Consider the following 16435-nt stretch of genomic DNA (forward strand, 5'->3'; position numbering starts at 1 on the left):
AGCAAATTGACCAATGCAGCCATAAAACATGATTATTCTGTAGAGTTTTTCCAAGGAATGAACTGAAGCTTCATAGCTTGTCTATTTCTAAAAAATTAATTTCTTATTGACTAACCAAATAGGGTCTCATTGCAGCTTACCAAAAAAAGCACTAAAATACAGATTATAAAATCAGTAAACAATTTAAATATCTTTTATTTAATCTCTAAAATTCTGTATACATATCCAGCCAGCAGGTGATGCTATGCCATACTGATTTCTGTAAGGTCAGTTGGAAGCAAAACTACAAGAGGTCTGTTAGAATTGTGAACGAAGGAACTATAGCTGCTATTGCTGCCACCATTCTTCTCTTCTCCTTTGCAAAAGCATCATTTCCTCTTAGTCTGGAGCAAGTTATTTGTCATTTTAAGTGTCTGAGCAAGTGGCTATTAACGTGGCTAGAAACAAGTCACTACATTGCCCTATAAAACTGAAATAGCTGCAATAAACATGTTAATGTGCATATAGACTGGACTGGATAAATACACACTGGGTGACATTCAACAAAGCCTTCCAGTAGTACAACAGGAAGACACGTTTGCATGAGGGAGAGCTTCTCTATCTGCACTGCATCACTCAAAAATATTTCCCCGAGGATCCTGCAGCCCTCAGAGATGTATGGAGCGAGAGCAAATTGTCAACATTCACTCCCCCTGCTGCACATCCAAGGCTGCACAGTCCAAGCAGTAGTGGGGGTGGGAAGCTCTCCTTCCATGCAAGCACACTTCTTGGCATGCTACTAGAAGGCTGTGCTGGATGTCAGCCACTGAGAGCTGGTATAGTGTAGTTACTAAGCTGTGACAGGATTTCCCTAGTTCAAATCTTGCCTCTGCCATGAACTTACCAGGTGGCTTTAGGCAAGCTATTCCCTCTCAGCCTCCACTCCTCATCTGCAATCTGCTGTTAGCAATACTTACCTTACAGGGTTGTTGTAAGAATGAAATAAAAGTAGTAAATGTGAAGTGCTTTGCATATTCAAAAGTCAGTATACAAATGCTAAGTATATTGTTAAATACATGAAGATATTTGCTTTTATAGATAATTTTACATGTGGTAGTCAGTAATTTGGGAAAGATTTCAAGTATTCTTTTGAGACAGACAAAAAATACACTTCAAATTGTCAGATTTTACAATAAAAGGAACTATCAGTCACAGTTCAGAACTTGCGTGGCCATTGGGTTCCTTAGCTCAGCTTTTCAGTGAAAGTCAAGGGAAAGATATGGTTCTTCATAAACTTCATTTTGATATTAGAAATGAAGAGAATTTTTCTCACCTTTATGTCAACAGCTTTATAATTTGCATAAGTGCAACCAGCAGGTACTTCAACAATCTTCTCAAGTTGTTGCATTATATTTTCAGGTTGCATTTTCCCAACTAGTGTTCTGTCATTTTCACAGGGTAGTTTCATGTCACTGAATAGAGGTATATATTTGTTAACAAACATGTTCTCAACACTTTTGCTTTGTTATTTCAGTTTAATATACTCCTAACTAGTGATCTTGCCCAAGGTCAAAATTCCAACCTCAAACACTCAAGAGTGTTCACTTTCTATCCAAGACATTATCCTGTGGACTATTTCTCTGACTCAAAGTGTTATCAAAGCCAGAGAATAACTGCTCCCTGCTCCTGGATTTCTACTAACCTATCGGGAAGGTCTCGCTGAAGACCTCCCTCTCTTTCTGGCACAGCAAACACTGCAATGGCAGCAACCTTGGCACCAAGTCATTTATTTCTTCAACAAATCTCTATACCACCCAAAACATATGTCTCTGGGTGGTCTACAATAATGGACACCAGGAACCTGGAAAAACTATCCTGGGATGTTGCAACATGCATTACAGCGCGTACCAGCGAAGGATGCAGGAAGATCTCTGGCACTGCTGATGCATTCAAATGACACAGATGGGAAGGGATTGAAGGGGTAGGTTTCATGGGTTGGGGGCAGCGATCAGATCCTGTTGCACTCCTGAGAATATCATCAAGAACACAACTTGGTCTGAAGTGGGTTCAGAACTGGGCTTGGAATCAACTGAGCTATTTTTCAAGAAAACAGCACAGTTTAACAAACCTAGTTCTGAAGAAAGACATAGAGAATTCAACCATCACCATTTCTTACCCATCCGTTCAGAAATGCATTATGCATTTTACACATCAAGGCTGTTCCCCAAAACTAATAATAGTGTGTTAGTATAACACTTATTTTATACGTGAGATTCTACATAACTTAATGAAAGCCTAACTCATTTACATGTATTACTCACTAGACTTGAAAACCACTTCCAAAGTAAAGTAGTATCTCTTAAGAGGACTACTGAAATTTACTAAAGGCAGAGTGAGATATTCAATTGAGAAGAATTACCTTTACATTCTCCTTATAAAGAACAGGTTGTAGGTGTAATTTGCATTCAGAGTATACGGTAAATCCAGACAATTTTGTTAAATGGGACTTGCTTCCAAGTAAGCGTGTATATGATTGTTGCCGACAGGAATTACTCTACAGAACCAAATGTTTACATTGTATGCATCAACAGGTTCTTAACACTTACTCAGTCTGCTTTGTGTTCGCAGATTTTTCAATATTTCCCAATTTTGTTGTTAGCAATGGTTCTTGCTTTTCAATTTGCATATCCCTTTGCTTCTCCTCCAAGAAATGGTACACTTTTTTAGCCAAATCTCCAGCTCTTTTAATGTTCAACCTTTTAAAAAGAGGGATGTTAAATAAGTACTTAAATAAGAGGGATGTTAAATAGGTTAAATAAGTAATAAGTTAAATAGGTACTTACACGTACTTATATAATTCACAGATGCAACCTGGGAAATGCTACTTGTTGAAGATGTAGTTGAATGTTAAATGATAATTTTCATTTTATATGGCACACAATTTGAATACTTTTTAAAATTTCTATTTTTTTGTAACACACACAAAATATGGGCACAATTCAGCCAAAATAAAACACTAGGTCCCTTTATTACTACAGGAGAGTTAGGCATATGCTGAACAAACCCTTTGAAATCAATGAAAAATACTCAATTTTGATTGATTGATTGACTGATTGATTGAGTGCCACCAAGTTGGTGTCGACTCTTAGCAACTACTCAAACTTTAGCTGCCCTTAATTTGTTAGAATGGCAACAGTTAGTTGAATGAGTCAGTAGATTTTGGCTATCAATGTGGTGTTGCACTGACTGGCTAGTTGAGGCAGAGTGGTGAAACAGAAAGAAAATGCAAGTGACTGTTGCTACAATCCTATGCCATTCAGTCCAATACAGTATATCTATCTGTCTGTCTATCTATATTTATCTGATAAGATACATAGATATACCCCAAATAGAAGACAAACCCACATTTAAGATGACCCCCTTAAAAATAAGGGTTAAATTCAGATTATACTATTTAACCAAAAGGAAGAGGACTCTGAATTTAAGATGCCCCCCCCCATTTCTGATATCAAAGAACTTGGGGGGAAACTAGTAAATACTATGGATATAAAATGTTTGGTTTAAGGTAAGAGTTAAGATGCACAATTCTCAGTTATGCTCTAAAAAGCATGGAAATTGCAAATTAAGGAATTCCCCTTAACTTCCACACCATGTAAACAGTAAAGATTTTATACAGCCTATACTATATGGCTTTACACATTAGGTTCCATGCACTCACACTTTGGTCATTCAACTCAATACTGGGCTGCACAGGAATGCTTCCAGACAGAAGTTCAACAGGTACATCTTCAATCACTTGTCAAAGGAGCACCTGATGAATTTCTGGTAATAAGAACAGCCCTACTGGATCAGGTCCAAAGCCTATCTAGTCCGTCATCCTGCTTCCCACAGTGGCCCACCAGATGCCTCTGGAAAGCCCACAGGCAAAGATGAAGGCATGCCCTCTCTCCCTGCAACTGGTATTGCTCTCCTGCAACTGGTATTCAGAGGCATCCTGCCTCTGAGCCTGGAAGTAGCTAAATTATGGCTTTCTTGGCCCTCAGCCTGAATGGAGAAGGAAAGGGGAATTTTTGAAAAATAAATTATCATTTTGAACCCTTTAAAGTAGATAGATTTTTGTTTCTTATGTAAAGAAAAAAGTGATCTATGAGAGACCTTTAGAAAAAAGTGATAAGAAACAAAAATCTATCAGTTATTTGTAATAATTTTTAGAGATTTAGAACCTCCTTTTGCTCTGTGTACAATTGTATGATAATTACATGTTATATCTAAATTATACAAAACGGACAGACTCATTTTGTTTGTGTGACTTACATAAAGAAAACTGCAGGCAATTTATCCATTTGTTGTAGTTTTTCAACAAAATGTGGAAATCTATCGCTCATTTGTTTTTCAGAACAGCACTGAACAGGAGGTTTGAGTAGTTTTAGCACTTTTCCAGCCTAGACAAAATAGCAATCGTTTAACCATGAAACATATGCATATTTTTCTGGAGCAAAAAGTTTTTTTCTGCAACATATTTGTAGACAGGTGTAGCCTGTAATGAGTAGTTACACAAACATGAAGCTTTTTTTTAAAAAAAAATGTAGCAATATTATTTCTCTGTCCAATCAAAAATTCTGAATTAATTGTAAATACATTTTGTGCAGAGGCTCATCCTCTTGCGCAATCCTCAGGGACATATTGTGGAACTGAAATGAAGTTTTGCAGGGGCAGGAGAAAAGAGAACAACTTTTCTCATCGTCCTCTATGTGTGTAGAGCTGCAGAACAAAACTTCACCACAACAAACCTTTTCAGCAACTCTGTGAGGGTAGAGCCCTTTTTCTGCTCTCATGCTGTGTGACATGTGGACTATTGTCTTTCTTGATTGGAAATAAGTAATTTGGAACTGAATGGTTTATGTTTAGTTCTGTATATTTTTTCCACAGTATATCACCACACATTACACATTTTTTCTTGCTTCTTATCACACTGATGCTACTCTCAAGTATTATATATGATTGTTCTGTACCATTCCACAGCATGGTCTGTAATGGTTTAAAAAGCTGAAAAGAATCTAACCATTTCAGAGCAGGATCACCACATAGCTTGGATTTTGACCTGCCAGAAATACTTAACAGTCATTGACTGACATAGGTCTTGTAACTGACTGAATTAAAAGCAGGATAAAATACTGGTAAATAATGGAAAAACCCAAGAAATCCACTTCCTTCCTCTTCCTTAATTTCCCTTTCTGCACTCATTTGCCTTATTTCACCATCACTTCTTTTTTTTACTGTGGACTTAGTCCACAAGTTATTTTTATCATCATTTGCAATGGAGTTTGTTTTTTAAAAAAGAATGTGTAAACAATGAACAAATAATAAAACAAGAAATACCTCTTGATTATAATCACATTCAATCCACATTTTAAATTCCTTCTTCAGCTTTTTCTCATAAAGTCTTGCATCTGCCTTTGTTATTACTGTTTTGTTCTTGAAATGGATATACTTTTCAGGATCCAGTTTCTTACCAATCAGAAACCAGGAAAAAAATTAATACCATTATGGATCTTAACATCCTCTGATAAACAAGCAATAATCAAATTCTGCTAACAACTGCTATGATTGCTTAAACTAAATGAAAATAAATCTACTCACATCTGCCTTTGGCCAGTTTGTCCTGACTTTAACCATAGTGTCATATAGTACAATAGTTTCTCGAGGAGACAAGACAAGGTCCACTGGGAAGCCATACTTCTTAATCTGCAATGCCAATAAAGCAAAAGGGAATGGTGTGTTTTCCCTTTATTTGTTGATTTTTTTTAACAGAAAGAAGCATTTTAACAACTGCTCCTAGAGTCATGTATTGAAGAGTTTCAGTACTCATGACAGAATTTTCTTTTCAACACAGTCTACGTTGGCAGGGATACTACAGATACAAGGATTCATTTCTTGAAGCAAAAATTGCACATTTATTTATTTATCATACTTATATACCGACAGATGTGTATTTCTTGGCAGTGTACACAATTTAAAGCACAACAAATATAAAACAGAGTAAAAACTATTAAAACAATTTTACATAATAAAAAACTTACAGTAATTTCATGGGATAAAAGCAATTATTTAAAATTAATTTCAGCTAAAAGCCTGATAAAACAGGTGTGTCTTGAAGGTATTATTTGTTGTATTGTTTTATGCCTGTTTTTATATGTTTTTATACTTTTAGCATGATGTTTTTATTGTGTTTTTATTGTATGTTTTTAACTTTTGTAAACCGCCTTGGGGCTATCTTTTAACGAAAGGCTGTATAAAAATGCAAAAATAAATAAATAAAATAAAAATAAATATTCCTAAATGCAATCAGAGATGGAGATGCTCTTATTTTGACAGGAAGCATATTTCAAAACTCCGGGGCAGCCACAGTGAATGCCCGGTCCCAAGTTGCCAAATAACAAACCGGTGGAACTGTAACTGGACCTCCCCAGGTGATCTTAATAGATGTCAGGGTTCATTACAAATAAGGTGCTTTTAAGTACCCTGGACCCAAGCTGTTGAGGGCTTTATAGGTAACCACCAGCACTCTCTTGGCCACTACTTCAACCTCAGAAACCAGAGGGAGTTTTGGATCCAGGATCACTCCCAAGCTATGTACCTGATCTTTCGGGGAAGTGTAAGCCCATCCAGACTAGGCAGACCTAAACCATCTCTCAGGTCCATATTTACAGTAGGAGGCAAGGATCCTGAATAACAATGAACATATGTAGTGGGATGTCAATAGTCTCTACCCCTTCCTATATACACTCTGTTCACTGCATACTTGAACAGAGCCCCAATACACACAGCTTGATGCACAGAGGGTTCTATCCATGACTTGGGAACTCTGCAAATGCAAAGTTCCTGACTGCACAAAAAGTTTCCTCTGCATGAAGAGATGTATTTGTGGGCATCCACATAGGCATAGGCGAAGGGGCAGAGCCTGACAACCTCTTCCTACATACATAAACTGGACATACAAACTGGATGCTTGAAAAAGGCTGTTTGTTAACTAGTTACTGCAGATCCATGGGGGGGCGGGGGAGAGACACAGTTATGCACAAAAGGCAAGCTGTACAATTGCCAAGCTTCTTGGGAAACAGCCTGACATTGTGCTCAACGGCCTCCTGAGTCCTGCTGGCACAAGCCTCAATCTGGCGCCTCCACCACCCAGCCAATCCGCTGAGTGCCAGGACGCACCCCCACACATCCAGGACAGGCACGTCGAAGAGAATTAATAATAATGATGATGAGACTTTCTTCAGGATTTTTAGTCAGGATGTCAGCCAATATCATTAATTGGTGAAACAGAAATATCTGTGGATTTCTAGCAGTGTTATGGATCACTAGCTGCTTAATATGCTTTAAACTTACATGCTCAACAGTTAGTGCAGCATAGGGGTGATAGTGATGAATAGTGAAGTCATCATCCTTTACAGAACATACGTATCTTTCAAAATCATTGTACCTCCCTTCATGCAGCACTGAAAATAAAAGAAACTTAAAATTTATGATCACATAACTTCTGGATCATAAAAAGGAGACAATATGTTAAATTGTGATGAAACGTGAATATACTGAAATATTTAGCCTATTGACACAATTTTGAAACTCCAATCTGCAACCTTAAGCTTTAGTAATAGAAACATATGACACAGATTGCCTCTGTTTAGATGGCCACTTACATGCCAATATTTAGATGAAGGTAAAAAGGTAACATGTGCCATTGAGTCGGTGTTGACTCCTGGTGACCACAGAGCCCTGTGGCTGTCTTTGGTAGAATACAGGAGGGTTTTGCCATTACCATCTCCTGCACAGTATGAGGTTATGCCTTTCAGCATTTTCCTATATCGCTGCTGCCCAATAAACATACCAGTGGGGATTCAAACCAGCAACCTCTGGCTTGCTAGTCAAGTCATTTTCCCGCTGCACCATTATGTGGCTGTACAGCCACATATGAACTGTATGTTAAATCAGTAAACTGTACTGTGAAAGGCTCCCAGACCAAGCACATACCACTATGATAGTTCATGTTCCTCACAAGGATATTGCACTAACAATAAATAGTATATGAAAATCTCTCAAGAGAAAAAGCTTTTACAAAAATATGAGGCGAGTCTTGCGATCAGTGAAAATTGACTGAATGGGGTTAGCAGGGAGTGCGGGCTTAACCTGTTCTCCCCGCAGACAAGCACGCTGGCAGCACTGGGCAGCCACATTGGCTGCCCACACGACTGCCGGCTCTGTCACGGAGCCGGCAGGAGCTGAGGGGATCAGGGGCCGCATGGCCCCTGGAAGTTCCAGGATGCCCCACGCAAGTGCAGGGACCCACAGGGTGGAGACCCCCAGGGCAGGGAGGCTTGTTTCAGCCTCCTGGAGGGAGTCTCCTTGTGTGTTGCCACAGCACGGAGCTGCACTGCGGCAATATGCGATCAAATATATGGGGTTAGCAGAGCGCTTGCTCCACTAACCTCGTCTAAGGGGAGGGCTACCTAAGCAGGTTACCCACTTTGATGAAACCGGGCCCACCTGTGAGCCAAGTGGTTCTCATGCTCACCCAAAAGCGGGCTAGGCTCCCTTAGCCCACTTTTGGCCAATCGTGAGAATCTCCTCTATGGGTTTTGCTACATAGCTTCTAGTGCAGTATATGTATAACTAAACATGGACAAAGCTCAAGACAACAGCACAGAACTGGATTATACAGGGTTTTTCACAAAAGATTGTTTCAAGAGGCATAGCACTTACAAACTGTAAAGTGAGAGTCAGTGAGGTTCCCAAAAGCATTTATGAAAAAAATTTACATTTGGGTCTCCCTTTTTTAATCCTAAAATTTCTCATAACTATACAAAATCACAAAGTTAGTGAAAAATGTTAACATTCCACCTTTCTTTTCATGGAAATTCACGGCCACACAAAATTTGTCTGCTGTTGCTTCTTTGCTCTATTGTTACTTTAGCTCACATATATAATTAACAATTTTCATCTAGATTTAAATTTTAATTCACTGAACCTTATGTTTGAAAAACAGGGAACATTCGTTGTTAATTTTATCCTAGAAACATTCATGAAAATCTCTTAAAAGTCTCTGGCCTGCTTCACACGATTGTTAGAATCTAGGTTTAATGGTTAGAATCTAGTTTTACTGACATTAGCATGACTGTGTGAACCCTTGCCAAGCCGGGAATCTCCGTTCCTCTCAGTCCATAACCACCTCTGTGTGAATTAACACACAATTATGCTAACATCAGTAACCTACATTAAACCTATATTTTTGAGTCATTATTGTTTGAAATCTGCATAACAACAGGGCAAATAACTAAGGGAAAGTTAGTTAAGCGCATAACTGCCCACTGAGAATTCTGAAGCCAAAGTTGGGAGGAGCAAGTTCTGGCAATTTCTAGTGAGTGACTTCCTGGTTCTTCCTGATAAGGACAGTCTATGAGCACTCTGGCACTTGTATAGTTAAAAAACCATTACTCCTCCTCCCTTTCATTTCATGTTTTCTTCCTCTGCCCCCCTGCTCTCATCCCCATCACAGCGGGGAAGCAAAATCCCTCAGCAAAGCTTGGAATAAATTACCAGAAAGTAAGACCATTGATTCCACTGGAGCTTACTTCTGAGAAAACACACATAGGAATCAGGACCAGCAGAGATCTTAGGCAAAAATGTGTGTTCTCTTTCCCCTACTTCCTCCCAGCTCCTCAGCAAAGAATAGGAGGAAACCCTTGCGGAGTGGGGCAATTATTTCTCTGGGGCTTACTTCAGAGTAAAAATGTTTAGTATTGGGACTAAAGTTCCTAGTAGGGAGGAACCTCAAGGAAATCCTAAAAACGATTCTTACCCAGCACCAAGAAACCAACATTCTGGTGTAGACTGCTCTTGAACACAAAGGTTCTACATCAGAGCCAAACTGCCAATGAATATGGAAGCTTCACTTAGCTGTACTTAAGAAATGAAGCATCCATATTCACTGGCTCTCATGCAGAACCTCCATATTCAACGGCAGTCTACACCACAATAATAGTTTGTTGGCACTAGGCTTATGCATTTCGTTTCGGGCACAAATTGATTTGTGCCTGAAAATGGCAATTTCAGATTATTTGTCTACAAATCGAAACCAGAATTAGACCTCCAATAATTTTTGTTTACAAATCGAAATGACCTCCTCTAGGATCCGAAGTTTGTGTACTTCGGAAAACACTTCGGAGCTCCATTTGCATTTCAGCATTGCATTTTGTCTTGTTGGTCTCCCAACTCAGCAACTGAGTGTTCCTCAAAAGGATTAGCAATTAGCATAGCAGAAGATAAATATGCAGAAAGGGGCACATCTTCTCTGAAGACATTTCCTTGGGCATTAATGATTTAGTTGAGAATGTGTTGTATTGCATTTCAATTGTGTACTAAGAATGCAATGATTAACCTGAAGAGTAGCCAATACAGTGCCAACTCTAAGTAACAATATCCGGAGCTTCTACTCTGTCTGGGCTGCTTGGAGCTTTGCTAGCAAAAGCCCTCCCCACCCCTTTTCTCTCTCTGCTTCTCCTGTATTTTCAGCCTTTTTTTAAAAAAAAAAAAGGCGTGTGAAGGTGATTATTTACTTTTATTTATACTTTAAATAGACTTTTATACTGCATTCCACTTTTTCATGCTTTTAGAAAGATTGGCTTGGGAGAGAAGGGGATTATATCTACTTTTATGTGTAAAACATATTTCATCCATCCTTGCATGCCAGCCTGCCTGCACAGCAGCCTCTACTTGTTGAATTCCCCCAGACTTTTTAAATGTTTATTTATTGTTGAGTGAGTTTATATTTATATTTATATGATTGTCTCTGCTGCTGCTCTTTGTACTTTGTATGTATTGTTTTTATAACTTAAATTTTTTTAATCAGATTTGTCTCATATTTTTAGCTTAATATTTTAACTGTATCATATTTGTGATCTTGTTTTTAAAATTTGCTGTAAACCGCCTTGGGATTGTTTTAATGAAAGGCAGTATATAAGTTTAACAATAAATAAATAAATAAATAAATAAAAATCTCACCTTTCCTTAATGATTTATTTTGCCATAACACATTGTACTTGTACTTATTATTCATTATATCCCGCCTTTCCTTAGCTACAATCCTGAGGCGTTATTCCTTTCAAGGCTGTGTTTGTGTCTTTTGGCCCACCAGAGAAGAGAAGAGCCTTGCTCTTCTCCAAATTATTCAATCTTCTCCAAATTATTCAAAAATTAGCTTGGGAGAGAGCAGGATTCTATTTAATTTTGGTATTTGAACATAATATTTCTTTCTTCCTGGCCACTGGTGCCCCTGGTGGCAACTCAGGACCAGACTTTCTCTGTAGCCACTCCTAGGTTGCAGAATGCACTCCCCACAGAAATTCATGATTTAAATACATTATCAGCCTTTAAGAGAGCCCTTAAGACTTGTTTGATATGGCCTTCCATGGTTGTTAAACTGTTTTAATTGTTCAGATTTTATGTTTTACATTTAATTTTTGAATGATTATATTTTGTTTTAGTTTGTAAACTGCCCAGAGCCGTTGGATGAGGCGGTGTAGAAATGAAATACATACATACATACATACAAAGTCTTTACAGCGGATATGGCACTGAAGATGCGCACCCTAACTTGCAATTTCCACTCTTTTTAGAGCACTAGTGAAAATGTAAAGAATTTTAACTCTCATTTTAAACCAAAGGTTTTTGGATTACTGAATAATAATAATAATATAGTATAGTGATCTCTGAGAGTTAGGAAATACTCTTTTCAAGTCTCACTTCAGCAAAAATAGAGAAACACACCTCAGCCATAAACTGACAAGTTGGCCTTAGATAAATTATTATTTCTCAGCCTAAAAGTCTGCCCTGCAGTATGGGGATACTGGCCAACCTTGCAAAGCTGATGTAAAGATTACTAAAATAAGGCATGTGAAGCACTTTGAACACTGATAAAAGGCGCTGTTTAAATAGTAAACACAATTATTATTTGGATATATACCTAGTTTCAACCTGTATAATTTATTTTGCTTTCTGGCACTTTTCTTATTAGTCTTCTCCTCAGCAGCTGCAGAAGATCCAGAGTTCTCCGAGACTGCAATTTTCGCACACTTCCGCCAGTATCTTTTTACTGACTGCAGCCACCTTTTTTAAAAAAATGAAGCATTACTTACACAGAGCACAGTTCTATACTAAATTTGCTGAAGTCCTTAGAATTTTGTATGTACTTGGAATTTTGTATGTCCTATCCAACCTCAGCATGGCATCCTTCCAATAGCTGTTGTTGGTGTCTTATGTTACGTTGTAGATTGCGAGCCCTTTGTGAACAGGGAACAATCTTTCTTATTTATTTTTCTATGTAAACTACTTTGGAAACTTTTGCTGAAAAGCGGTATATAAATAGTAGGTAGTCATCGTAATATGTCCCCTGCACTGGCAGAAATAAACCACTGCCGAGTACCTGATGCCAGTGTTAATGTCAGGGATACACTGTTGCAATGTCACATCAGCACATCTCACATCCATATATCATATCCTCTCTCTGCCAGTAGAGAGGCTAAAAATATGCAGCAGTGGAGATGTCAGAAGAGCAGTGAGCTTAGCCTGCATTCTAAACTCCCATAAACTTCATTCCAGGCATAAGACTGAATTCATTGAAGGATGAATTCAAACAAACTGAGGTGACGGTGCTATGGAAGTGAAGTTAACAAGCAGGAGTGTAATGAGATTGGAGATATAATGCAGGACAAGGCCATGGAGTGTTTTGAAGGTAAGAAGCAGCTTGTGCTGGATCCAGGTGAGTGGATAGGAAGCCAGTGCACTGATTTAGAGAGAGATGTGACATGATCAGAACAATGAGAGAGAGCTTACTCAACAAGATGTTCTGGATTGGTAATAGCTGCAGAAAGAACCAAAAATGGACACTGAATCATAAGTAGCAGGGACTCCCAAACCTCTGTTCCAACGTCTATTCCATTGTAACAGATCTGTAATAGAAAATAGGTATGCTGCTTTAGGCACAGATACAATGCATGCATGCATTCATGCATAAAAAAATAAAACACAGCTAGATTTCATTCTGTTTAGCTCATTATACCTAAATGGAATGTTTCCAATTTCCAAATTTTAACCACGGTCAATATCTGATTCACAAATCACAAGGGAAAAGGTCATAAGTAGTATATGGGATTCATTACTGACCTATGCTGTATTGTAACACACGTCCCCAGCTCAATATTTGAAGCCTGTTCCTCCACCACCACCTTCACAACAAGCAGGTGGTTTGGCCCAAGTGATACAAGCATGAATGAAGCAACAAGCTGGCCAAGTGGCTGGCTGAAATAAAAATCGGAATGCACTGGCACCTTGTCATAGTAGCAGTTCACTTCCTTGCCATGGGATAGCAAAGTGCAGCAAAGCGGGAGAAGGGGCGGCAGGAAGATATCCTGCCACTCCGTTTACTTAAGAAAGTACATGCGCGCGCGCACACACACACACACACACACACAAAAGGCTTCTTAAAGCCTTTTTGCACTTTATGCCATGACGCCAAGCGGAGGAAGGGGCGGCAGGGAGGTATCCTGCCGCCCCATTACTAAAACAATCGCTGCAGCAGAGCACCGGAGAAGGGGTGCTCGAGGAAATAGTAAGAACAATTATTCCATGAAATACGGGCACCAGAGGGGGGAAAGTGGCGGGAGGGGTAAGTAAACCCTCCCACGCCCTTAAGGGGACCCCCGTCCCTGAACCACCTGAATCCGAACTGCCCAGGTCCGGACCGGTCTGGAGGCCTGTAGAATGGCCTCTGGATTGGTCCGGGCACATCACTATTTAAAAGGCCTTTTGGGCCTTGCTTCCACAGCTATCTGGAATGTAGCAAGGGGACCAGATCATCTTCCCAGATTCCAAAGGAACGTTTGGTTTATTCTGTGAGATCCCTGGGCACTGCAATCACAGTGCATCCAACAAAGGGTGATACCATGCTGACGAATACAAAGAAGAATGGCATGCTGGTTGAAGCTCATGCTTAGTCAGATATAGCTGAAAATTTAGAGCTCAAGAGCCATAATTAAAGAACTATAAACAAAACTTTACTGTTCATGGGTGATAGACATTTGTTCTGCCATAGCTAATAAAAATATGGTATTATACATATAATACTTCACAAACAAAGCAGCACATCAGTGAGCTCTGAAGACAGATATATAATGGATACCTAAGCCAGAAAACTACCGGGGGTGGGGGTTTGTATTGCATCAATGAACAAAATTACTACTTAAATTGCACCAATGAACAAAATACTACACTTTTCCAGTAGTGAACAAAATGCACAGGCTGCCACATGGTATTGTGCAGATTAAAGATGCAATGTTTTCCCCTCCACACAGAGAGTGGGAGGAGAGAGCATGTGTGACAGAGATAAATAGTATGGCAGGTCCAGTTGAGGAAATTGGTTTCTGCATGTGACTTATATTCATTTCCTCAAGGCAATGTTCTCCAGATTGGTTGAGAGTAAGCCCTAATATCATGAATAAGTGCTCCAAGCAAATTCTGAAACTGCCAGTACAAAAAAGTGCACAAGACACACCTTTGCGGGTACAGTTGCCAGAATCAGGAATAACAGAAAATAATATCTTTTATTAGTTATATATAAAATAGAAAGATAATGTATACCTCATCAAATATAACATATCTTATCCTTTTCACCCATTTTTGGTGATGAGGTGCCAGAAGTAAGTCTTCAAAATATTGAGGCATAGTCACGAGGACCTGAAAAGATTTATTAATGGACTTTTATAAACATATACTAGCTGGGCCAGGTGCGGAGCATCTGCGCCTCAGTCCGGCACCACGGCTGCCCCCCCCAACCTGGCTTCTCTCTCCCCCCCCTTCTTTGCCCCCACCCGTGCTTTCTGGCTGGCAGGCTGGCCGGAAAGCCGGCCCGCCACCTCCTTCCGCCAACTCCAGGTAGCAGCCACTACCGGGCCGACACCTCCTGCTCCTGGCAGCCTGTCCGGCCCGCCACCACCTCCTGCTCCCAGTGGCCGCCATCCCTATTTTCTCCTCCGTCCCCGTCACTTGTCCAGCAGCTGCTCACGAACACTCAGGAGATCTGCCTCACATGGGATTAGCGATGGGTACATTTAAGATAATTAAATATATAGATAGAAGATTGCTAATATGTTTACCATTGCAATGAATAGTTTTGTGACAGAAAATACAAACTAGTCTCACACATATGTGTGTGTGTGTGTGTGTATTTATATGTCTGTCTGTATGTATGTATATGTATTTGTGTGTGTGTATGTGTATATACACACACACACACACACACACACACACACACACACAGAGAATGCTGAAAAATGGGTGTTTAAAAACAACAATTGAAAAACCAAAGTATTTATAGGGACCTAGATCCAAAGAATTGAATCACTAGCTATTCTTTACCCTCAAGAGAGATCGGGACTTCTGTTTCTTGAACAGAAAGAAGCATGCCCACTGGGCATGTGCAGCAGCCTCCAAAATGGCCACCATGACTGAGGGAAGGTCCGGAAAGGGCCGAAGAACGCCCTAACGGTTCGATTTACAGCATAATGGAGGGGAACCTCTGTGGACACCCCAACACAAACACAGCTTCAGAGAAGCCCCTGGAGGGGCTTTTTAAATTTGAATTTTGAATTTTAAAAAATGTTCGCAGAAACTGCCCCCCCCCGAACGGCTAGGCGGGAGCTCAGTCTGGGGTCAGACTGAACAGGGGGTGGTTCAGTTTGACCCTGAACTGTCGAAACATACTGGTTTGACGTCAAACCGGCTCAGCATCAACCTGGTTTGCACATCCTTAGGTGAAGACTGTCATTGACTGTGCAAATGTAATTTTGCATAGATCACACTTCTAGGAAAGTTCAATAAATTAAATATATATAATAGAATTTTTATTAATGTCTAAGCCAGAAAGGAAGTAAAAACATTCTGAAATTTGTAGGATTTCAGCTTCAAACAATCATTTTATTGTATAATGACTATATATAGTAAATTTGAATCTTAATATATTTGAATCAGAGAAAGATCTACATTTCTTGGGTATTATGTTGTTTTTGAATCACTGATTTGATTATTGAGAGTTAAAAATCGGTTGAGAACAGTAACACTTAAAATATGATTATTAATTCAAAATTTCTCCCCCCCCACACACATACACATATACCTAAACATTTCTCACCGTAAAAAGTGGTGCATTCTGCTACTTTAAGAGTCAGGGTGTTCATGTAAAATTTGGTGTCTGTAAGTCATGGACAAATATGACTATTTTGCACATATTCTTCAAAATATGTAATAGATTCTGAATATCAGATTCAGTGTTCCCGCTAACAGGGACTTCCAGATGTTGTTGACTACAACACCCAGAATCCCCAAGCAAAAGCCATTGCAGCTG

The 16435-nt window shown here is 39.3% G+C and overlaps 1 protein-coding gene across 6 annotated transcripts in view; it reads right to left on the reverse strand.

Annotated features, from left to right (window-relative positions):
* LOC128328403 (probable ATP-dependent RNA helicase DDX60) overlaps positions 1-16435 on the reverse strand; it is a 112616-nt gene that overhangs the window by 27801 nt on the left and 68380 nt on the right. For 5 of the 6 annotated variants that reach the window (XM_053258368.1, XM_053258364.1, XM_053258366.1 and 2 more), the window contains 9 exons: positions 14674-14769; positions 12871-12986; positions 12002-12144; positions 7372-7481; positions 5620-5724; positions 5359-5487; positions 4294-4421; positions 2586-2735; positions 1313-1451 (listed from right to left, as the gene is read on the reverse strand). In XM_053258368.1, the coding sequence (XP_053114343.1) occupies positions 1313-1451; positions 2586-2735; positions 4294-4421; positions 5359-5487; positions 5620-5724; positions 7372-7481; positions 12002-12144; positions 12871-12986; positions 14674-14769 (1116 nt within the window). The remainder of the gene's footprint in view (positions 1-1312; positions 1452-2585; positions 2736-4293; positions 4422-5358; positions 5488-5619; positions 5725-7371; positions 7482-12001; positions 12145-12870; positions 12987-14673; positions 14770-16435) is intronic. The other variant, XM_053258365.1, reaches the window with a different exon arrangement.

Source organism: Hemicordylus capensis, chromosome 5 (genome assembly GCF_027244095.1).
Source record: "Hemicordylus capensis ecotype Gifberg chromosome 5, rHemCap1.1.pri, whole genome shotgun sequence".
Lineage (NCBI taxonomy): Eukaryota > Metazoa > Chordata > Lepidosauria > Squamata > Cordylidae > Hemicordylus > Hemicordylus capensis.